Genomic DNA, 24,534 nt, shown 5'->3' with positions numbered 1-24,534 from the left:
GGCTAGATAGTCTTCTTTTCCACATACACACCCCACCTCAATTATCTCTATGTCTAAAGCTAAGGATGCACAGATCAGTACTGACATGAGAGGAGATTCAGGACCTTAATTTCCACTTGAGCTGGAATTACCTAAATTGCTCAAGAGACAGGCACCAACTCTTCTGGAAACTTTCCTACATCTGCTCCTACCCTCAGAAATGCTGAACTGGATATTTTTAGAGTTAAGCAGAATTGCCTGAATAGATGCCATTCTTCAATTCACAGCCTATTTAAATTAAAATGAAACAAGTATGGCAGTGGAATTTCAGGGTTCTTTCTAATAAGTTTTGGAGTCAAGTTTGAGTTGTTTTAAGAACATGATTCTTGGCAAGTACAAATGCCTATTGCACATAATTCAAGAACTAAAACAGGATCTGGTTTCCCCTGGACCTCTTGTCATGCCTGTGAAGTCCCAAGGAAAGGATTATTAATTTTTTCCCACTTTTTCAGTTTCAGTGTGTCTGCAATAATTTGAGAGCCCTATTGCATCCCACAAAATCAATTCTAAAGCATGAAATCACCCTCTGTGTCTGCTGTCACTAAAATCCCCCACAAACTTTGCCCAGAAATGACAGACTATCAGTCCAGAGTCATGCCAGGATATGTATGAGCAATCTGGATCATCAATAATCAAGTATCCAGGTTTGCTCTCTGATTCTGTTTTTTTTCACCAGTACAAGTAGAGCAACAATGTCATGCCCTAAAAACTCTCCCTAATATATAATTACCCTAATATATAATATATATATGTGCAAAAAAATAAATACATATATGTGTGTGTGTGTGCATATGAGATTTTACTCCTAGAAATTGTGTTAGTATTCAAATATATTGGCCAGTGCAGTACAAATATATTTTTGCTAGTACAAGTAGTGAAACAAAATTAAAAATGCTTTAAAAATGCTCCCTGATATTTATATATATGAAAATATAAATGTGTATGTGTGTGTGTGTGTGATTTTACTCCTAGAAATTATGTGAGTATTCAGATATATTTGCTGCTACTAAGTCAAATTTGAACTTTCTGTTCTCTTCCCAGGTGTTTTGTGTTTTCTATATGGCATCTTCATTCCACTTGGGCTCAAAGCTGCAGCCTTGGAGATTTATAGGGAACATTTCCACCAATTTGACAGAAACAATTCTTTGTATGCGATTATTTACTGGATAATGTGTGAATAGAAGCTGAAATTATTCTTCCCAATTCCTACACTGGTATTATATTTCAGGACTGAGGTCCTAAGCCACACTGCAAGTTTGTTACAACTTTAGCACATAGGACCAGTCAGTTAATTTAAGACAGTGATGGAATTAGCATAATATTTAGAACACCTGATTCTTGGCATCTATCCTCATACCACCTCTATTATTCTTCATTTAAAATTTTAAAGCATCCAGGTGTAAACACAAGAAATGAAAGCTACGTTTCTTTAATGTGCATATGTGTATGTAGGGGTCTGTGCTTGCACAATATGGACATCTACACATACTCTACTTTAAACAGATTTTCTTTTCAGAAATGTCACCTTCATAAACCTTTGTTTGCATGCTTACTTTTTCATATCCCTGTTTGATGACTTTATTGATCCAGTCAAAAGAATACACCTGCAAAAGGTTTTGCCAAGAGGCAGTCACTCAGTGATCCACAAAGTAAGCGAGGACACCAAATTATATTGCTGTGACGTCTGTCAATCCATCTGCTAGAGTTCTCATAGAGTTTTCACAGATTATGCAGATGTTTAACCTTACTGAAAACCAAGAATAAAATCAACTATAACTTGCAACAGGATAAAATGCATGTGGCTATAAATATACGTGTGTGTACATATACATATATAATTTTAAGTATACACAAATTAAAATAGACCAGAGTGGTGTTCCAGGGGTTTTGTGCACTAATGCGCTGAAATTATTTCAGGTTCTGTATCATATACTAAATATCCATGTGTGGATGTTAGCATGCCTAATTCAGGTGAAATAATATGAAAAGAAAAAAAATGGCAGTAAAAAGCAGCTCTGCATTTTTTTTTTTTTTTAGTTAAGACCCCTTAATGTTACATATTCTAATTGTTTAATCTCCAGTATTTTATTCTAAAGCTTTCTTTGTGAATCTGTATTGTTTGTTGAAATGAGTGTGTTCCCCTTTTATTTAAATTAGATTGAACAATTGTAAATGTGCTGCTTATATCACCAAATACAAAAGTTTATCAGCTCCTACACATAGGCTGTAGTTATAATAACTTTGTGTGGTAGGATGCCAGCACGACGCTTTCAGAATCCCAAAAGCTATAATCTTATTAATGCATGACCACTTGGGATATGAATATTACTGAGAAGAGATCTCCTTTCAGAGCAGTTCCCTCTAGAGAGGGAAACAGGGAAACCCAAGAGCAGGAGATGATCTCATAGTGCTGAAGTGCCACACATATTTCTGTTGGACAAGAACCAAATGTTGCTGTGGAGGAGCCAGCAGCACCATTCCAGTACCACCATTCCCACCAGGGGAACGCGTTACATCGCGCCTCGGACATGCCTTTTCCCCCTTCCCCGGGACCCTGTGCCTCTGATCAGATAACCCTGGAGCCCTCCTTCCTGCCCCGACAGGGTTGGCGGAGAGCCAGGGAAGCCCTCCCTGTCCAAAGCCTAGATAAACCCCCGACATTTCCTGTTTGTTCTCTTTTGCCCCGCTCTTTCCCTTGGACATCACAGAATAAAGAGAGCTGCACCAACATATGTTGAGGTAAGAGCCTCTTGTGGAAATCTTTGCCATCTCCTGATATTCCTCCCCTCAAAGCCTCGGATCTCTGGGCTAGCCTGATAATTTAGGGGCTGAGGGGGCGAGGGGGGAAACATCAGGAATGCACCGGGAAAACAAAGCCTTAAGCTGGACAATGCTTGAAAATAAGGCATGGGAAATAAGAGGCAAACGTTTCTTTATAAAACATCACCACCTGTCCAACGCGAGTATGGAAAGCTGCTGCGGTGATGCCCGCTTTCCTTTCTTTGCAGATCTGGCTGTGTTTATGTCTCTAAGGCACATGTTTCCTGGCTTTTCCCTGGAAATAAAACGCAAGTGCGGCTCTGGCTGGAGCCCCTGTGTAATAGGCGGGTTTGGCCACAGGGTGGTACACCAGCCATGTCTAACCGAGGGCTGCGGGATGCGCGGAACAGCGCCGGCATCCCTCTGCGCCGCCAGCAGCAGCCCGGAGAGCTCAGCGCAGCTGGACATCAGCCAAAGGCATCGACAGCCGGAACAGAAACCCCGCTGAAGAATCTGAGAGAATCGTCCTGCAAATGATGGTATATGGAGTAACCGTACTACATAAATGTACTTATCTACTGACGTACAACTTAAAACGTTTATTCAGGCTTTAATTCTAAATAGCACATTTTTTATCTGATTAACTCGAAAAATTAATCAAATTAGATGAAAAGAATTTTCAGTCAATAAATTTAAGGTTTAGATTTCAGGTTGAAGACAAATCCAAAGAAAATACCGTGTCAACTGTGAGATGAAAAAAATACAACTCCTGCTATTGAAATGCTTTCTATTCCAATAAGAATAAAAATTAAAACCTTAAATATTAAATACATTTCTTTTTATTGTTTACCTCCTTAAAATATTTCATTACCACACTGCAATTTTAAATTACAGGGTTTTCTATTTATTAACTAACCTCAACATCTGCCATCCTTTACACTATTCGCCTTTTCAATTAAATAGAGTTTGTCACCTTCACTGTTACCTTTTCTAGGCAAGAGGAATACTCAGATTTTAGGTAACTTTAGACAGTTTCCTTGGGTACTTGTATCTTTTCAAAAAGAGATAAGTAAAAAATATTATTTTTTATTGACACTTTTTTTTGGCTCATGTGTGAAATTCTCTCCATGGATTTAAGTGATGCTATGGAATTCAAAAGCAAATTTAATTATATACTACTATTGACTTAAATAGGCAGAGATTAAGACCTCAGTTTGGAACTGAAATATGACAATTTAGCTGATGCCTTAAGATTTTAGACCAGACAAAACAATTCCCCTGGGCCTGGAATCCAAGGACACCCTACAGCCTCAGGCCCTGAAAAGCATTAACAAAGGTGAATTGGGGGATGCAAACTGGGGTATATGACTTCATTATCTGAAGCTGCATTTGGAGGATTAAGTCCCGATATGTATATGGACAAAACTTATATCTGTCTGAAAAACTTGTGACCATGGTCCATCTTGGATGTGGCCTCTGGGAGGCTTTTACTCTGCCCAAGGTGTATCTATTGAGGGTATTTAACAAATACCCACTTTATTCTCTTAACTTTGTCTAGCCTGTGTTCTAGGTAGCCACTTCAAGGCATCATAGCAATGCAATAATATTCAAAATTGCTTTCACAAAGCTTTTCAAAGCTCAGCAATGTATGACGAGACACAAAAGGAGGCATTTTCTAACAGCTATTCAGCAGTACTGACTCTGTAATAGCCACTTAATACTTTTTCATGCACCTTAGAGTCTCCTCTAAGATCTTTCCTCCAGAATTGCTGCTTTGTGACTCTAGAGCAGGATTCTATCTCACATCAAGAGAAATCAGTGATTCTTTTTTTACCTCAGGACAGTTAATGATAGCTTACCATTTTTAATCATTGTACAGGATATTATTTATTTTATAGCAGTACTTTTTTTTTTTAAATATATAAAAGCAGAAGTGCAGTCATCTCACAGAACCTACCTCTTTCGCATGATCTGCCAAGGTACCCCGTGCCAGAGCAATCACACACATATCTGTTCCACCCATCCCTGCACACACCATTGTTCTTACAGGGGTTGCTAAGGCAAGGCTTTGCAGTTTCTCTTGAGCATGAGGGTTTTACTCCAGCTGTGCTTTGAATTTCAGCCATCTGTCGAATATCTTTGCTTTGACCATCAATAAATAAATCTCGAATGCAGCCGACGTATCCATAATTGAGGAGTGCTGTCCACACTTCTGTTGGGAAGACCAGGCCTGCTTTATTTTCTGGTAAGCCTCCAAGATACAAGTCATCATCCAAGTCAAGGATTTCACTTTCTCCTGGTGCGGTGTATGGAGTACGTAATGTGTTCACAGATATCGTCCCTGAAAAGACAATTTAAAGTGTGATTTTCAAGATATTTGATTTTGGCACTGCTTCTTTTTACTCATTCATCTACATGTCACATTATCTCCTGGCAAACAGCTGTAAGTGATGCAGAGGTATTTGTATTTCTACAGCTGTAGAACAATAAATACACTTCTGTATTTCAATTGCAATGTAGTCCGGAAGTTAATGATCTAAAAATCCTTTATGCACAACACTGCATGAACACAACAGGAAAAATCCTAGTCAAAATCCCCTTACCCATCTCCTAGGTACAGGAGGAATGAAATTCATAGTTATTTTCAGGAACATCCTCTTTGTGCAACAACAACAAAAATATCTTCACTCCCTCATATGTATTTCAAAGCCTTAAGTCAGGGTTGTGTTGATAGGTTGCAACCTGGGAGGCAAACCTGAGTCTTTGGTTTGGGCCCAAAGACACAGTATTTTAAAAGACTCTCATCACTTCCAGTAGGCTTTGGATAAGACTTTGTTTCTTTAAGTGCAGAAGGAAAATGCTCTCATCAGCTGCCAGGCAGGCAATCATTAAGAAGGAAGAGATGTGGTCCTGGAGGGAAAATCAATGCCTCTGATATTTATCTCAAAATGTGTGCATGTAAAAATGAGAGGGAGAGAAAATGTATGCAGACCTTCAGGAAACCAGAAATATCTTTTCCATTTTAGTCTAAAAATTTAATAAACAAAATTGAACCTAAAATAGAGCTCTTTTTATGAAGTGTCTGAACAAACAAAATCTAATCATCAGCAAAGAACCTTTTTTTGGTGGCACTTTCTTTAAAATAATGAGGTATGCAACACCTACAATTTGAATAAGCAGAAAAACAAATTTAGTACATGCAGTCACAGAGCATACTTATGCCAACCAATTTTAATTTTATTTCTAAGTAAAATCACTTGGCAAAAAAAAAAAAAATCATGTCAATCCTTCACAGAAGTGATTCCTTATCACTCTATGTGGGTACAAAAGCAAACAAAATGTAAATCAAAATATTATATAGGTCACAAAATTATTCTGATGACCAGTCATATCATGCTGCACTGTTCTCTGCTGGGCATAACACTGAAAGTGTTTATTGGTAACAAGACACTGAAGAATTGCATTCACCATGATGAATTTAGCATACATATATATACAAATTGAACATGATTCACCATCTCCACTGTTAGCCTGAAACAGATTCCAGAAGATAACACTGATTACTAAAAATGCTTCCACTGTGGTAGGAGTTGTGCATAAGAAAAAATTCACACTTTACACAGCATACATACTAAAATGTGAGTTTTAAGCAAACAAAGGCAGGTCAGAAAAAGATCGTTCTCTTACTTGAGTACAGCCTAAAATTTAGCCTTCTCTTTTAGCAATGGACTCCTGTGGAAGCTATATCTTTTCTGTTCTATTGTTGGTTCAGTAGGTTAACTTCAACAACATTGACAGAATGAATATCTAAAGAATTTGGATCATTAATAAAAGCTGTTTGGGATAAAGGTTACAGGAGGTCCAACTCCATGTGAGACTTGAGATATGGATTTTAGAAACAGTCTCCTTGCTGTCAGAAGAGAACTACCAAGACAAAACAAAGGCTTGCACAGCAGTTTTTCATCTTTATAAGCATGTTTAAAAAGTGAGGATGTGGTCAGTTTTCCCTTTTATGTATTCTAAGAAATGTTTTCTGTGGCAGTTGAATAATCCCATAGATATAAAAGTGAACTTCCAAGAAAGTAAGAAAGAAATAGACATGCTGAAACAAGATACTTTTTCTTCCAAACTTCCATCTGTTTAAAACTACTAAGACCATTATGGTTTGCTAACTTTAAAAATTTGTTGTTGCTTCTCAGCTTCTAGAATCAGAATTTGCCACTCATATGGAATGCTTGCTATGTTTGACCTTAGGTATGCAAGCATAAGCATTTTGAGATTTGATTAATCATCCAAGTCAAACAAGGACACCTGTGAATAACCTGCCAAACCAAGAGAGACTTTTCAGAGAGCATCCTAGGGTATCAAGAAGGATGGCTAACAGGCAACAGATCTTTTCTTCTCTAGAGACATTAGCGACACTGTAAATATAAATTTTACTTGTCCTCACAGTGTTTTTTACTGCTATTGTTGCTTGCTGCCATCTGTTGATGTACAGGCTAATTTAGGAGCAAACACTCTAAACCCATGTTCAGGCAGCACCCACTCTTGCACCCACACAAGTTAACTCAGCTGCAGCCTCCAACAGCAAGCTCCAGCATGTGAACAGTGCTGCTTTCTGCTGGACAAAAATGTTCATGTTTTCAAGACGTTAACAAAGAACCCTAAGAACTCCTTTTCTATTAAAAAAAAAAAATCTACTATGCCATGATTACCTTCAGCTCACAGAAGGAGACAGATAAATTTCTGCTAGTATAGCTGCTACTCGGTGCTCCAAGTGGAAGATTTGAAAGCACAGAAGGCTTAGGAAGGTGAATGATAAGGGAAACTGGTGACTGTAAAGTGATAGATTGAAGCAGGAAATTTTTCTCCTCTGTGTCATAAAGGATTACTCTGAAGAAAGCTTAAGTATTATTTTGAATAGATGTCAACAGCTTCCTAAAGAAATGAACTTTTTACCTTCCCAGGTAAAAGACATGAAACCCCATAAAATACTCTGTGTGAGAAATCCTCTGAAACCTTATCTGAAACCTTGCAATCGTGGCACATAATGGCTGTGGGTAGAAAAACATGACAGGCAACTACACAGCCATCACTGCTGATGATATCCAAACTACCTTTTATGTCTCTGACAGACAGCACAAACTTTACTCACTAATTGCTTTGTAAACACAGCTGAAAAAAGAAAAATCCAAGTAAAATAAGGGAACATAAAAATATTCCAAAATACAGAAAAAAATTACAGAGCCTTTGAAGCATCCTACAACAAAATGCAGAACTCAAGTTCACAGAACCTTGGCCAACAGAAAATAAACAATGGTTCCATCAGCACCTTTGGATTCACAGTGCACCCAGAGCTGAGACAGAAGTGGTAGCACATGCTGTTTCATCTTGGTGTGTTTTTGATGGGGGAGGAGGGTGTGTGATTTTTTTTTTCCTACGTTTTCTTGTTTATTGCAGGAGTTTGGTTTTGTTTGTTTTCCCGTGGCTTATTGGTGTTTTAGTTTTTCTTTTTTTTTTAAGTCTATTATCTTTCTTGAGGGAAACTTTCTGAGTTCTGAAAATGTCTCAAGTTGGACCTCATAACAAAGGGAAAGGCTGCCACATAAATTTGGGACTGTGAAGCCTTTGATAGACTTCAATTCTACTTTCTCTGGGAATTACAGACAGATTAAAAAGAATTGTTTTGGTAAATAACCAGTGTGCTCCAACCCTTTCAGATGTTTCTGCTCATGAATGTGAAGGAGCATCACTTTCCGTAGAGGAAGAAAGGGAAACTAACAGAGCATGCAAATGTAGTAAGCACAAAAAGGGTTAATAAATTTCCTTGTAGAAATAATAAATGTCATATTCAAGACAGAATTGTCAAATTTTACCAGAGGAAAGAATGGGACATATCTTGTTTAACAAAATAACCCAGAGACAACAGATTTTATGAGAAAGCAGCAGATTCAGAAGAGGACTGGATGCTCAAGAGAGAGAGAAAATGATAACTTTAAATTGTAGCATTTCTAGAGTAAGAACCATCCTTAAACTTCCACCTTTTTATTACAGCACTTAGAACCAGATAAGTAGTGATATCACAGTTTTGAAAAAAGTCATAATGTCTTCCAGGAAACAAACAGCTTCTGTGCAAAGTTTTCTAAGACTCAAAGTAAGAAATAATTTTTGTATTTCTATCAGAATAAGAAAGCAGTGGAGGAATGCTGACAACATGTGGTTTGTCCTGCCTGAAAGTAAAAGGGAATAACAAAGACAAGAAGGTGTGGGGTGACTTATTTAAAATGGGAATTCATGATCTAGCTTCAGATTCTAAAATCAAGTAGCATTTCTTATCTCTAGAAATTGGACATACATTTAAGTGTCCTGTAATGGCTAATAGCTGTTTTGTTTCTGCAGCATTTCACCTGAGAACACAGTACAATTTAACATTCAGAGACTTTTTTCTGTATTGGTAAAGCAGTTTGAGAAAAACTAATGAAGTTATGGTTTTCAGCAAGAATTATTGACTTAAAAGGATAACTGATTAGTGAGAAGTCCTTCAAAGGACGAGTCAAAAATGTAAGTCAACAATAACAACAGGTGAGCGAAATGGAAAATATATTCAGGATTACAGAGAAGCCTATTGTGCCACTCAGCCGAGTGTTGGTTATATTTTATATTGGACTCTGGGAAAGATGCAGATCAGCCAAGAAAGCTGCAGATCATTGAAAGAATATTCATTAAAATGCAGTAGAAACCCATCCTCTCAAGTATGAAAACTATTAACATCTGTTGAAATAAATAGAATGTGTAAATCTGGAACACATAAATCTGGTTGTTCTTAAAAGGTTAAAAAGATGTGGGAAGTAATATGTAGAAGAGTACATGTAAAAAAAAAAAGAACCTTCAACAACAACACATGTAATAGGCATCACAAAGCAGTACTTACAGTGAGATGTTGATTATAGTTATGCTCTAATTACATACTCCAGAAATCATTTCTGATGTTTAAGCTGAAACTAACTTTAGTTCAAAATTTCAGTGGCTCAACCCTTAAATGCTACCTACTTACAAATAGATGCTGATACATTATGCTTTAGGTTGCCCTACACAATTGAAGGTTGACAAGAAGAGCAAGTTTCCTCCCTGAATTCACTATGTAATGGTGGTTTCCAAAGGATGAATGGTGGTTTAGCAAAAAAAAAAAAAAAAAAAAAAAAGCACAGTTATCTTTGCATATGGCAAAGAGTTTTTTTTTTAAAAATTAAAGAACACAAGTCTGAGAAGTCAGATATTAAACCTATGCCTACTGTGTTACAAGAAACAATGTGAGCAAAGACCTTTACAGCTGCTTCATGGTTGTTTTTTATTTAGTTTGGGTTTGTGGGTTTTTTTTCCCTAATTCTTCTTTTCTGCAGAGGTTGCAGTACTGTTAAGAGCAGAACAGGTAAACACTTCCCCCCTTAGGTATGACTTAATGAGCCTCTCTAATCATATTCATTATCTCAGAGTTTTAATTTTTCCTAAAATTTGTCATAGGAAACATAATCATATTTCTAAATCTTGTCTCTCTCCTGATCAGTTAAATATGAAGATTTTAAGTGCAGCTACTGCAACTGTTCTGATCTCTCTGCTTACTTGACATGGCCTATATTAGTTGCTTTTTGTGCCTGTGAAAAACATCTGCTTAAGAAACATTGAAAAACCAGAGCAGGGTTTTAATTCTAAATACATCTTCTTTGCTAAAAGACAATATAATAGCTGTGATGAGGACTGTAACCACAGCATGCAGTCCATGGCCAAGACAGGGCACATAAGGGACAGCTCTGAAGCTGTGGTCCTTCCCAGAAATTCAAGATTGTACAGCTCAGGAGTACTGAGGGGAACTCAGGACACAGCAGTTGGTAGCTGCACACCTAGAAGGATGGACCAAAGGAGAATATCTTATGAATATTTCTCTTTACTTAAGCCTTAAATGTTAACTAAATATGGTCTCAGAACTCCATCCTACCAATGATGTTTTTTAGGCAAGAAAGCACTCAGAGTAAATCTTACAGGAAACAGAATGGGTTTCTAGGGTGAAAACAAGAATAACAGGTCAAAACTTCTTTCAGCAAAAGGAAATTAAAAGGCACCATATCTTCCCTCTTTCTTGTAATCTCTCAAGATCTGAGTGGATTGACAGAATTACTAGTGAATGGGGCCTGGATGATTACAATTTAAAAACGTGTTCTCATTCCTTACACCTCCCTTCCCCCTCCATTGCAGTCTCAGACAAGCAAAGTCAGTAGTTTAGAGTGGATGCTCACTGTGACTGAGAGTATGGAAGAGAGCAGGGAATGAGAAATAAATCTAGTACTTGCTGATCCAGCTAATATGAAAGTCAAGGAAATTAGCAAAGCTCCTTGAGAAATGTCACAACATTCTTCTAAAGGAGAGAACCACTGTGCTTTGGATTTGAAGTCTAGGAGTAAAAGGTTGAAAGACACTAAACTTAATTTAAAGAAAAAAAAAATAAAAGTTCTTTTGAGCTACTTAATCATTAACAGAAGAATATCTTCCTTTATGTTTGATAGCTAGGGAAATATGCTGTCAATGGCAACAAGAAAGTCTCAGAAAAGCACATTTTTTTCCTATACAAGGCATATTCATTCAGTTATATAACAATTCTGAAGGAAAGCCAGTGAAAAGGAATCCTATTCATGTGATTTCCAATATGTTTGGTCTGGGCTAGAGAAAAGAAACCAAAAAGCATCCTGAAATGGTAAAGTGAATTTTATTCTTTATGGGTAAAACACACCAACATGCATAACCTGACCACGAGGTGGAGAGGGATGAGATACTCAGGACAGCGAGGAGGGCACACAGCAAACTCACTGTCCTGGACTTCTGGAGAGCAGAGTTTGGCTTCTTCAAGGCACTGCTCAGTGGAGTCCAATGGGAAAGAGCTTTCAGAAGGTGGAAATGAAGACAGGTGGCTTTGGTGGAATACAGAAAAATTGTACAGGGTGATAGGGATAACGTTAGGCAAGCCAGGGCCCAGTCAGAATTGAGTGTGCACCTCCCCACACACACCCCTTGTTACTATTTCTTCCTATTTCCCTCTATATCACATTTACTGTTGCATAGAATTTGTATTTTTTTACTTTGGCACACGGTCTCATTTGCACCTTAATTTAGGCTGAGGCATCTCTCTAATAATTTTAATCTTACCATCAAGACAAACAAAAGCATTGCCAGTGTTATTGGTATTTCTTCTACTATAAACTATTTTTCTAAGTGTTTGAACAACAGAAAAACTTTGGTTCTATTACAGATTGCAGTTAAAATTCTGTTTGCCAATCCATAAGCCTGCATATTTTTATTCAGTATTCATGGTAATAGTTCAATGTCTCCGAGTTAATAGGTAATATGATTAGTTTTCAACAGTGATGGGGTGGGGAGGTTGCATAAATTTCACCTATCTTGGTCACAGGAAAATCATCAGATGGATTAATTTGATTATTTATAATTCTACTTAAAAAATAATATGCAATCCTGATCACCAGGCAGGTTTTGCTTCCTGAAATTACTCTAAATTCTTCCTGATGTCCATCAACAGTTTTAAAGAATTAAAGTATGCCCTAAGCTCTTAATGGCTCTTGTGAGATGTGTTTTGTGAAGCAATGAAAGGGCAGAACTTATCTTCAAATGTAAACAATTGCTATGCACTTATTCCTTTATAGATGTGTTGGCTTTGGATGTAAGAATAAACTTTGCTTTCAGCAGTCCCACAGGCATGATTATTACAGGATTTACTGCCTCATATGAATCACTGAAACAGCACTTAAGAAAAAAGTCTGAAATGAAAACTGTAGTATAAATAATATAACTGCTGGATATTCAATTCCAATTGAGGATTTTGAGAAGTTATGTTTTGTTGTTCAGTTAGGGTTTTTTCCCTTGATTTTTTTTTGTTTGTTTTTGTTTGGTTGAGTTTTGTTTGTTCTTGTTTGGTAGGTTTATTTAACCTTGAGAAATCTAAATGAGCAACTGACATAATAAGAAAATCAAGGTTGGTACCATTAGAATTTGAAGCTGCACTGCCCAGTAATCAAATAATTATTTTTCATAATCATAGTGCAAGTGGATTTCAGCATGGATTTGACAGAAATCTTCAATTTAAACCTGCACCTAAAATTTACTTTATCTGAAATTTGATTTGTGTGTAGTAAGGAGTTAAATCATATAATGATAGCTTTTTGGTGATTAAGTTTCATAAAGAAATTATAAATGCAAGCTATTGAAAGGGAAGGGAAGAAAGTGGAGGAAATCCCACAAATTCAAAAGAAGTGTAATTAAATTTTTCAACACCTAATTTTAGAGCCTACATAAACTTCAGGTTCAATACTGATATTAATCAGAAAATTTTCAGGACCGAATTAAAGACTCAGTACATTCCCTGCACTCTTCCTCCTCAAATCCTAGCATGAAGTGCAGGAAAGTCACTGTAGAAGAGAGCTCTCCTTAAATGGATGTATATTGATTATTTGCTTAAGATACATAGTCAAGATGAGATGAGCTGATACACATTGACAGTTTCACTGGATAAATGCACTTTAAGCCATAATACATTCCAGTGGCATGAGGAAGAGTTCATGAATTCTTTATTTTTACCACTTTTCAGTGAGATCATTTTTGAGTAAACTATTCCAGAATATGAATCACACCGATAGAATGCTGCAAGTCAATTATTTTCATTTCTGCTGACATGTGCTGTTAGCCATTTATTAGAATATCATTTAAGTACACGGAGATCTGCTGACATGATTGGGAGATCTGTGTTGTTTCTGGGGGGCAGCTATTCCCTGTGTTGGAGATTGTCAGTAATACCTTTTTTGCTTTATTTTCACTGCTGAAACTTGCCACTTCAGCTATTTGATGTAAGCAAGCACAGAGAGAGATTATTGTTGGTTTTTCGAGCACACAACACACTTACTTGCAAGATTAAGTACTTGATTTTCCAATAATGGAAAGATATAAGATATTTTACTCAGCAAATTATTGTATTATGGCACCTGATAGTAATGACTTGTTGTAATTTCCTTCTTTTTCTGATGATGCTCAACTCAAATTGTGGCAACATCAGTATGTACCCAGTATTCTCTCAGATACAGCAGGAAAAGCTATTCTGAATGCAGACAAAAGGAACTTACCGGACCGCCCATCCCGCTGAAAATCCACATGGTACCATTCACCATCATTCACCTTCTTCTGCAAGGCTTTTATTTTTATAGTACCTGATCCCATGTCTAACAGTAGGTAGAGGTGGCCATCAAGCATCTCAATGGCAAAAAAATCAACCTTCACCATCTGTGGATGTTTGGCATCTTTTTGGTGTCTTGGTTTCCCATGACTGAAAAGAATCAGGCCATTTGGCTCAGTTGTACGAAAGTCGAATGATATTGAGCCTGTTTTCTTGGCATTCCACTTTGGCAGAGAGATGAAAGACTCCGGTGTTTCAAATGTGATTGGATCTAAGGTTGCAACATTCTCACATTTAAATGCTACAACCCCATGAATCTTCATTTTAGGATCCCCTTGCTTGGCAAGCCGAGACAGCTCCAACCTGACATCATTATTTTTATATACAACCTGCAAGCAAAGCAGAGAAGTTATTCAGAGAAACCTGAGCATTTTAACCAAACAGACACAGTCTTGAATAGGCACATTATTTAGAGGATAATGGTGATGATATATGAATATGATAATTTACATACAAACAAGATGAAATAACTATTTTCATTGACTAAAGATTTAATAATTGTTTTCATTAAACCAAACAAAGTTGCTCTAAAAATATCCCTGGAGTTAATTCTAACAATCTGAAAGAATCTACACATAATTTATACTATGAGTTGCAAATTAGCTTGTGTGGCCTTGATTACTTAAAAGCCTTTTCTGCACAGCCACTCTGCTATTACAAAGAAATGTTAGATTTCTTCTTCCTCTAAACCCTTTGTCACTGTCTTAACTCTTCTGCTCATGTACAGAAAATGTACCAAGGTCATACACTTCATAATTTAACATCTTTTCAGTTTGTCCTTGGGGCTGAGGAGTAGTAACATTCATGGAATTCATGAGGCTATGTAAGATAGACAAACCAATATCATAACAGATCAAAACCAGGAAAACCTTTGAGCCTGTTCAATTTTATGAAAAAAAAATCCCAACTTATGTATTTTCCATGACTGAAGACTTCTCTGATAAAAATGAAAGACAATATTAGTTTTAAATCCAATTGACATCTGCAGCAAATATTCTTGCTTCAAATGCCATTTTAGCTTGGTCCAAGAAGCCTGTCATGATGCAACCACTTCCCAGGGTTCTAAAGTTTATTAGTGTTTTCTCAAATTGCTGCTCTGAGTTATTCATAATACAAGAGCTGCTGAAATGAGCTCCCCAATACTAAAGGCATACACAAGTGTTTTGTCAATACTTTTAATTGTGCAATAAATTATACGCTCAAGCTAAAATACCACTGAAGGCCTGAATACAAAACCATAGCGACCAAAGCTACAACTTTCTTCTCTGTTTCTAAGGCTAAGCCCTACACTAAAAAGCAATTGGAAGGAAAAGCAGCAGCTCAGCAAAACCAAGAACTTTGTGCTGAGGCTTTTTAGTCTACAGATCCGCACCATTCAGGTCTGGATCCCATCTGGCCCCAATCCAATGTTCCAACTATGCAGTGTAGTTTGGAACTGTTCAGGGGACCCATGACTGGGACTTTACATCCCTGTTGGAGGTTAGAAAGTGCTTGCTAAATACTTAGGATAGACCTTCTGGATTAATTTCCTCTGAGACCTAGTTGGAACACACGTAAAGCCCACTCTGACACCCAGTAAGGGAAAACACAGGATGAACTGCAGAGCTGTGCTACTGTTAGAAATAAAAGCACTAGCACTTACACTAAGCTGACATACCCCACAAATGATAGTTGCTATTGAAAAATGATGTTTAAAGATAAAAGAAAAGGAAATGATTGATAAAGTGGCATTTTAAAGTAAGAATTGTGTTCATTCCAATTATATCATTATACACAATGCAAATTTCATCATAAGACTTGTCAGAATTATTCTACTATAATAAAATGTATCCTAGAAGTTAATAAATAAAGCCTCTTTCTTCATTTTACTTCAGAATTGAGTACAAGTAGTGTTGTTCCCATGAGAGCTGTGTCTCCAAAAACAACAGATAAACCTCACTCTGGATTGCTGACAGCAGAAATGGTACTCTGCTACAGACAGATAAGGAGTTCTTCAACTGAAGACATCAGAAGTGAATATCATTGGACTAAACTGTAATATTAGATAGTAAGGTTCCACATTTTCATGTATCAAACACATCCACAACCCCTGAGATTTCACAGATGGTGCAAAGGAGTTTAGAACAGTATTGGAGAATAAGCACATGCAAATGCCCCCCTTTGGGGTGGCTTTTTGCCTTTAGAGTGAGGAGGAAGAAGCCAGGAGCCTGGGAGGTTACTTAGAGATATCTGGTCTCATGAATATTGGCCACTTTCTGTGGCAAGGGGCATTTTGGATAGCTCCCACTTAATGTGAGGAATTTACAGGGGCAACCTTTCTGGATTAGGCTGAAAAGAATTAAACACTGCCAGAGGATGCAATAAATAAAAAAGGAACAAATGGTCTCTTATTAGAACTAAATCCTCCTTGGTGACAATGGAAGTAAATACAGCAACAAACAACATGAGATGGTCTTAAATTGACTGCTGAACAAGAGCAGGTTCCAGGACAAGGCAAAAAAATGTACAAAGAGAATTATTGATAATGAACAAATCAAACTGTCTAACCTTAATCAAACAGGTTGATCGAATATTAAATTAGGAATTGATAGATATGTTAAACAACTCAGCAGACTAAAGTAAAGCTAGGTTTTACTTGAAATCTAAAACAGCTTAATAGGATCTGAAGTAATTTGCCAAATCAGAAATAATAGTTTCTAATAAATATAGTTTAAGAACATAAAGGACAAAGTGAAATGGTTTTCTCAATAACATGTCACCAGCTCTTTAATTAACTTATGTAATGTATGAGGGAAATGTTGCTAGAACACTTTAGCAACAGTGACAAATATTGCCAATTTTATGCCGCCAATATTAAAACATTCTTGGTATCCCTAAATATTTTAAATAACAATTTTGTGCTTCCCTAATCCAAAACTGAAAATTTGTTACTGTATTTTATTACATACTACATTTTATTATTTAAGTTGTAGGGCAACTTAAATAAAGACTATATCTATATTTTAGAGTGCATATGTTTGAAGTTTTAGAATGCACTTATGTTCATTTACTCTTTCTTAATGGAAAAGTTTGAACTGCTTATCATGGATAATGAGTAATAAAAGAGGAATATATGAACCATAACTGAAAAGACCTGTAAACTATTAACTGAACACGACTTGCATTTGGGAGCCTGTTTCCTGGTTTATGCTGAGATTCTTACCTATCTCCCTATCCATGACAAATGTACAGAGCCATCAGTGAAGCACAGCAAAAGGAGAAAAGCAGTACATTCACAGAAATTAGTTGTCATTAAATTTTGGGGAAATCACTGAACAGTAAGGAATAATTATGAGACTAATATCTGCTTTATAACTCATGAAGGTACATGCTTCAGAAACAACAGCCTCTAGGGTGCAAATAACTTACTGATTTATCCATTGATTTTGCCTTTTAATTTTTTCTTTTGCTTAGGGGTACATAAGAATAAACATGCTTTTAATAGGGCTTATATTATCTGCTATTTCCATCTGAAGCACACAGCACATAACATTAACTCAGTACATATTCCCTCCTTTAGAGGGATGGATCTACAATTAGTCAAGTGAAGGGAATTTGCAATGGAGAAATACTGGAGTCACAATCCTCTTTACTCCTACACAACCCACCAGTCGCTATGCTGGCATCCATTGGGTTGGCCCTGTATGCTCACTTCCATACCTGAATAAAAAGCTAAGTTTCCTGCACGTGAAATGCATCAGGGAATAGTATCATGCCATTACGAGCACCTTGCATTTGTCTTGTGTTCACTCTGTTCTTTCCTGTTAATATCAAGTAAGTTTCAAGATGTCAGTCTTTAAAATATATAATTATCTTGTTCCTGGAAACTGCAAAAGGTCACCTAAACTCCCATGAAAAACAGAGCTGTTAACAATTCCCCATATAATTTGCAACCAAGCTACCCAAAGTGAAGAATAAATTTATGTTCTGAGATAGAACATTTTACAATCAGGATACAGACTTCCTTTGCTACCATCTAGGACACATGCTGGGTAATTTGCAATATCACAGGGCTGTGTCTTAATAAATCCATCTTTGAGACAGCCATTATTACCTTAAACTCAGCACTCTCTTTAATGTGGTCTGTGGTCATGGAGAATAACCTAAATTAATTCATGCTTCCCAAAAATATATAATGTATAGGGGTTTTTTTTTGTTGTTTTTTTTTTTTTTTGCAAACTTGGGCACTATGCAATGAACTCCAGAATTGTAAACAGGAATAAATCTATGAATGACCCTGAGAAAAGGTGAAAGAAAAGAGAAGGAATTTGTACTAGAAATATATCCTAAATCTGTAACTGTTCAATTAGCAAATGTCTAAGGCAAGAAAATTTTAAAAAATTAAAAAAGAATAAACAGAGGAACTCTTTCTACTGACCCTATCCCATGAGATTTAGTATGATGAAAGGTGTGAAAGAACCCAGATTACAACACTATTTTCAATTCAAATTGCAGCCCTTCCCACATCAAACATTATGAAGAAAAGGCATTACCTTTAAATATTTCAAAATACTGACCACCTCTGCCAGCAACAGCTTTTCAATCATTGCGACTTAAAATCCTTTAAATTATTATGAAGCATTTATTTCAAATTAATTTATATTCTTAAAATCAAAGATGATCTTCAAGAATCTGTTCACATCACCTGATTTGCAGCATCTAGGTTTCCTTGAGAACCAGAGGAAACCCAGGATTTCAGAGCACTTACCATTATGACCTTGCTCCAAATAACTTGTCTATTTACTTAACTAGGAGATGAGGTAAAATACTTTTCTAAATGCAATTTGAATAAATGGATGAACCACATATCAAAACCTGTTAAAAATGGGATTATATAAATCTTAGTTACCACAAAACAGTACTTTCATATTTTCATATTTCTGTGCAACCTACATCACCTGGTGCATGCAATGGCAGTTAATTCTCCAAAATGGAGACTAATGTCACCCAAAATGCTCAGGCAGGTATTGCCAATGTACAGGTTTCCCCTGAAAAGTGGTGTCAACAGGAGGGAACTTGCTGATGTCAGAAACTGTAACAATGGGACTTACAATGAAGGAAACCCGAGGCAATTTTTTCAACTTGCTTTGCCAGCCACTAGAATTTCCATGCTCGTTGAGAACTACCTGGTGCACATAGCATTACATTCCCAGAAATCCAGCTGCAAAACTGACCACTAACAATTATAATGTATTTTTTTTTAGCACTTGCTGGATGGCTTTGAATTAATTTGGGAATGTCTGTTTCTCACAGGAGGCTTGTCATTTTGCTAATATGCCTCCATGCATTTTCAAGCTCCAAAATGAACATATCAAGGAACACAAACTACAGACTATTTACACAAAACTTAAGAAGCCCAGGTTCAAATGTTTGCAGTGGGGTGCATTTTTTAACACAATGTAAAAGCACACAACATGACTGAAAACAGCTATTCAAGCCTCTACATCATAAACCAGCTTTGTTTTCTGAACATAGAGAAGAAATTAAAGAGTATATTGAATGTTCCAAGGGAATAATTGATTCTTCCTCAAGCAAAATAGTTTTTGTTCTCCTGAGGTCAACATTTGTGCAAATGTGGTGGTGATAGTAGTGTGGGGCAGTTAGAAAGGGGGTCATAGAGCACCAAAATAAAATCCTGGTATCTCTAGAGTTTTACTCAGTGGGAGGTAAGCCTCAAGACAGTAAGATAGGGTTCCATGGCATGGATACATAACACCTGGAGAAAATAATAGCATGTGCATTTTGTTGCATTATTTTATATCAATTAATGTGGTCTGGGAAACTGACCTGGAAGATTCAGCTCAAAAACCCCCATGACTTAATTGATCTAATAAAACAACAAAATCAATAATAATAGAAAAGTACCATAGAGTGCAACAAATTCCTTGGAGTATATATCTGGGAGTTTCACATTCTACTGTTTCTTCTTCCTGCCCAGCCTGAGTATCCAAAACAATGGAGTGGAAACGGATCACCCTCAAACTTTTGAAAAATATTAAATGGGCTTTTGCAAGGCAAACATTACTACAGTATGATTATGTCTGTTTTCTGCTTTTTGTTGTACTGTTTATAGTTTTATACATAAAATGTAGATTTTTTTTAATCAGACATTCTCTCCACAAACTACTTTGGCCTAAGGTAGAAAGAAGAAAACCATTATAATGACTCTTGTATTAGGAAGTCAGGACCAATAATCCTGGGATTTGGGTTTAACCTGCACCTAAATGCCTTACAGAGAACTTAATTTCTCCTTGCTTCTCTGTAAATTGGATACATCATCTCCTCACAGGGCAGAAACTCGCTTGAAGACTGAAGTTTAAATTACCAGCACAAAATCTAGTGAAGCTTCATCCAAAATCAGACACGTCTGCACACACATTTCCTATAGGGCGTCAATCCCCTATTTTCTTTTTAAGGAAAACAGGTATGATATAGTTTTCACTTTCTAGTCTGCAACTACAGAGTCCAGAGCTTATTTATCATTCAGATAAAAAAACCCCACCAGAATGCACCCAATCTGTTTAAAAGCTGCATAAAATAAAAGCTGAACTTGAGCAATCCAAGTCTCAGGGTGCACAAAAGCACAGCACCCTATGCCCTGATAATGCACTTGGCATGTGCTTTAATGCCACACTACATGGCTAACTAAAGACAACAAACTGGTGATATTTGTTGTTTCTGTAACTAAGCAACATGGACTTGTTCTGTACTCCCCTTCCTTAAAATAACAGGATATATTGCACATCAAGCACTTGGAAACTTCTCTTCACACAAAGCAAGCATCCTTAATGCACACAAATTTATACTCTATTTAAACTGCTAATTATCATATCCCCGAAAATTCTAGGAAGGAAAACAGGTACAAAAAAAGGCTAAAATTACCATAACCATAGGGAGTTTCACTATGATTTCAATAGCACACCTGTATTTCTACTGTAGATTGAAAATCATCACTCTCCTACACCCAAATAATGATATAAAAAGAATGAGGGACAAAAAAAATCAAACCAAACTATAAAAGCACAAACCCAAAATAACTCCCAGAACTCAGTACAAAAGAAATATATTAATTACTTTAAGGCAACAAAAAAGTTATTAATGGATATATACATCTGTAGAAGCAGATGTAAAAAAGCCAGTACTTTCAGAAACAAAGTTATAGGTATACAGTGAGCGTGAATTTATATTTCCTGTGCAGTATGGGAAAAGTCACCTGAGTTCAGTGCATGTCACCTATTTGCAGAATTAATAGAGTCATGACAGCTCATCCTCTAGGCCAACTAGTCTTTTCTGCTGGAGTTTTGAATGTGGATCCCAGAACTGTTTGTTTCTTTTCTTTCCTACTTTGACTGCCTGAATAGAGACATTTTTAGGGATGCCAGAAAATGCCTTTTTGTATTCTGAGTCACTGGAATATCATTTAACATGATATATTGGCAGAACATAGAAAAAAAAAAAACAACTCAACATTTTTATTCGAATAATGTTGATAATGGGATTGTTATGTTTTTCACCCTGCTGTGGACACAAGTCTTTTGAAGATCTTTTTTCCCCCTCTTCAATAGAGTATTTTGCTATTCTTTGTATGTCCTGCTGTCTGCTGCCAGACTGCTAAATGTTTCTGAATGCAGTTGCTATGCTTTCTGTTTTTAAGAAATGGGTTCAAGTTTCCTTTCCTTTTTTTTTTTTTGTTTTTCTTTTACTTCCCATGGCAAGGTCTCATAGAAATTTCTTGGCAACAGCTAGGTTGCAGAGTTTAGGGACAAGTTGGTTCTACAAAAGCTCTATTGGCACCCTAGTAAAGATAAAGTCTTTACCAAGACATAAGTCATGAAATAAAACCAAGAAAAACAGGAACCACCAAAAGGAAAACAAAATGTATTATTTAAGGCAAAAACAGCTTTGCATTAATATATCGTATGAAGTCTAAGAAAGAAAACAAATTATATGCCACCTCCAAAGACTGGGAAAAGGAAAGGGCTACAGGAGACTCAGTTGTCATGCTGCATTTTAGCTTTTTCCTCTTCTTTTTTTCACAGTGCAGTAAGACTTAGCAAAGACTAAGTCTGCAGCAAAATCAGAAATGTGGTGTTTTTCCTCTTTCTCCATTAACCATAATTGCCCAAGATCAAGTAAAAGAACTCTTTAAGGACTACAAGAAAGAGGGACTGTAAAGCAGAACACCATTGTTATCATTTGGAGGGTTCAAGGATTATTTCTTGAGCATAATATTCTTTATATGCTAGAATTTCCATATCTTTAGCACTTAAAGCTTTAAATTCAAGGTCATAAAATAGGAGAAAATCATAAAAAAGCAAAAATCATATATCTACACAAAAAATAATGTTCTGAGGAACATCTTAAGTGAATTTGAAGAAAACATGACAGATGTACATAAAATCTGAGTTACCTTTCATTAGGGTAGGAGTCACATAAGTTTGAAATGGAAGTTGTCACAAAAAGAGAAAAATAATTAACCTTAAAAAGTTAAAATGAGCTCAACACAATCCAGGTAAAGGAGGTCAGGGATCTGAACACAAACAAACAGAAACTTGTTAAAAAATTCAGTTACCAACACACCTAAACCTGAACACCTGAAACATTTGAACAAACATTTTTTTTCCATATTAAACATGATGGAAAACATAGGAAAAGAACTGTAGGCTTCAAATTAAATGCAAGATGCCAATTCTACATATCCTTTGGTGAAATGAGGGAGGTTTATTCCACCTCTCACTAGATTTCCTTCCTTCAGCCTCTCCCATAAGATTTTTAGTAGCTGACAAATTATGTGTCTTAATTTATTGTTTCTCCAGAATAATTAACACTCAGCTGGCTTTTTCTTCCTCTTCTCTCTCACCTGTATAGGTTTCTCCAGTCTCCAGCTGAATAGCTGGCTCTTAGCGTTTTTAGCTTATCTCTGGTTTGGACTCATCCCCGTTTCCCAATTCTTGGTTTGAAAGACCCTTCTGTTCCACTGAGGGGAAAATGGCCCTCTTTTATGAACTTTTGGCCAGCCTCCATTTAGAAACCTCATTCTCTCTCATCTCTGTTGGTTGACTTTTGGCTGAGTGAAGTTGGCTACGAGTTGACAAGCTGTAGGAACTTCTCCCATTCTGAGAGCCAGCACAGTTCTTCCCCCTTAGCCTAACAGCTCTCTGATTTTGTGTGATATTAATTTAGCAATAATTTATGCAGTTGTCAGCTAAATTCTGCTCTACCAAGACAGACTAAATAGTTTAAAAATAAAAATTAAAATCAAATTCCCACCCATTAGCTATACTGGGCACATTCCTGGAAGACATACAGACAAATACTTGCCTACCTTCACCTGCAATTTCTTTTGAATCCTTATAATCCTTTTAATATATCCTTTTAGCTTTCCAGTACTGCAACATGAGTAACTCATCACATCAGTGTTTTGAAACCATCTTTGCCATCTCAAACACCTATGACAATTGGAAGATACATTTTCTGTGCTACTTTTGCATTCAAGGTTATAACTGTAATTGCAAGACAAAGGTATCAAAGCACCACATGTTATTCAGAGGCAGCTTTTCCCTCACCAGTGCTCCAAGACAGAAAGGGGCAGCTGGAGGCTGCTGCCACTGCTTTCCTTTACACTCAGTTCTGTGCCCACATTCCTTTTCTGAACAGCCCATCTTTTCTGAAGTGGCAAATGAAGAAGCAGCACTCATGAAGAGTAGCAAGATGAAAAGCAGGGCTCTTCTATCATCAAAAAACTGATCTGTATAGACCACAAGGTATGTAGTTAAAAGGACTTAGAAATTTTCAAGAAAATAATTAAGTAATGGGATCTTTCTAAGGCATTGTTTTTCTATTTAAAGCCATCTCTAACCAAAGTCTACCTATGGGTGAGCTTTATGTTAATAAAATTTATTGAGGTTATAGCTGTCCTCCAAAATAGACTGGTTGAACTAATTAAAGTTAATTACCACTGTACTGAGAAGGAAGAGGGATGTGTTATTTGATTTTCAAGACATTCAGTGTCATCTCATTGCAGTGAAAGAATGCAACAGAACACACTTAAGTATGATGTTTAAAGGGTCTAATTCTGCTTGATGACCTCCAAGCCTGAGTCTTTGGGGTCAGTTTAATGTTAAAGGAATTTCAGACAGTACAATTTACAATTGTAACATTTAAAACTCAGTTTGGTACTGAGTGAGAGGTCCTCAGCCTCAAGCCAAATCTTCTGAGAGATCATCAGAAAAAAACCATAATGCAACAACAGTGTTCACCTAAGAACAGTTTCATTCCAGAAAAGCAGCTGACCATACAAAATGAACTGCCAAGTACCTTTACACAAGTTATTGCAGCTTAATGCAATTTAAAACAAATTTAAACTTTTAAAAGTATATTGTTCTGCAAAGTATTTTTGATATGTAAAT

At 36.5% G+C, this 24,534-nt stretch overlaps 1 protein-coding gene across 20 annotated transcripts in view; it reads right to left on the bottom strand.

Annotated features, from left to right (window-relative positions):
* Positions 1-24,534, bottom strand: part of NRXN1 (neurexin 1) — a 676,327-nt gene that overhangs the window by 387,943 nt on the left and 263,850 nt on the right. For all 20 annotated transcript variants that reach the window (XM_077781934.2, XM_085577079.1, XM_085577093.1 and 17 more), the window contains 2 exons: positions 13,977-14,415; positions 4,757-5,140 (listed from right to left, as the gene is read on the bottom strand). In XM_077781934.2, the coding sequence (XP_077638060.1) occupies positions 4,757-5,140; positions 13,977-14,415 (823 nt within the window). The remainder of the gene's footprint in view (positions 1-4,756; positions 5,141-13,976; positions 14,416-24,534) is intronic.

The sequence above is a fragment of the Lonchura striata genome, chromosome 3 (genome assembly GCF_050655825.1).
Source record: "Lonchura striata isolate lonStrDom1 chromosome 3, ASM5065582v1, whole genome shotgun sequence".
NCBI lineage: Eukaryota > Metazoa > Chordata > Aves > Passeriformes > Estrildidae > Lonchura > Lonchura striata.
Note: the sequence above shows the minus strand (reverse complement) of the source record. Positions and strands in the feature narration are given on the sequence as shown.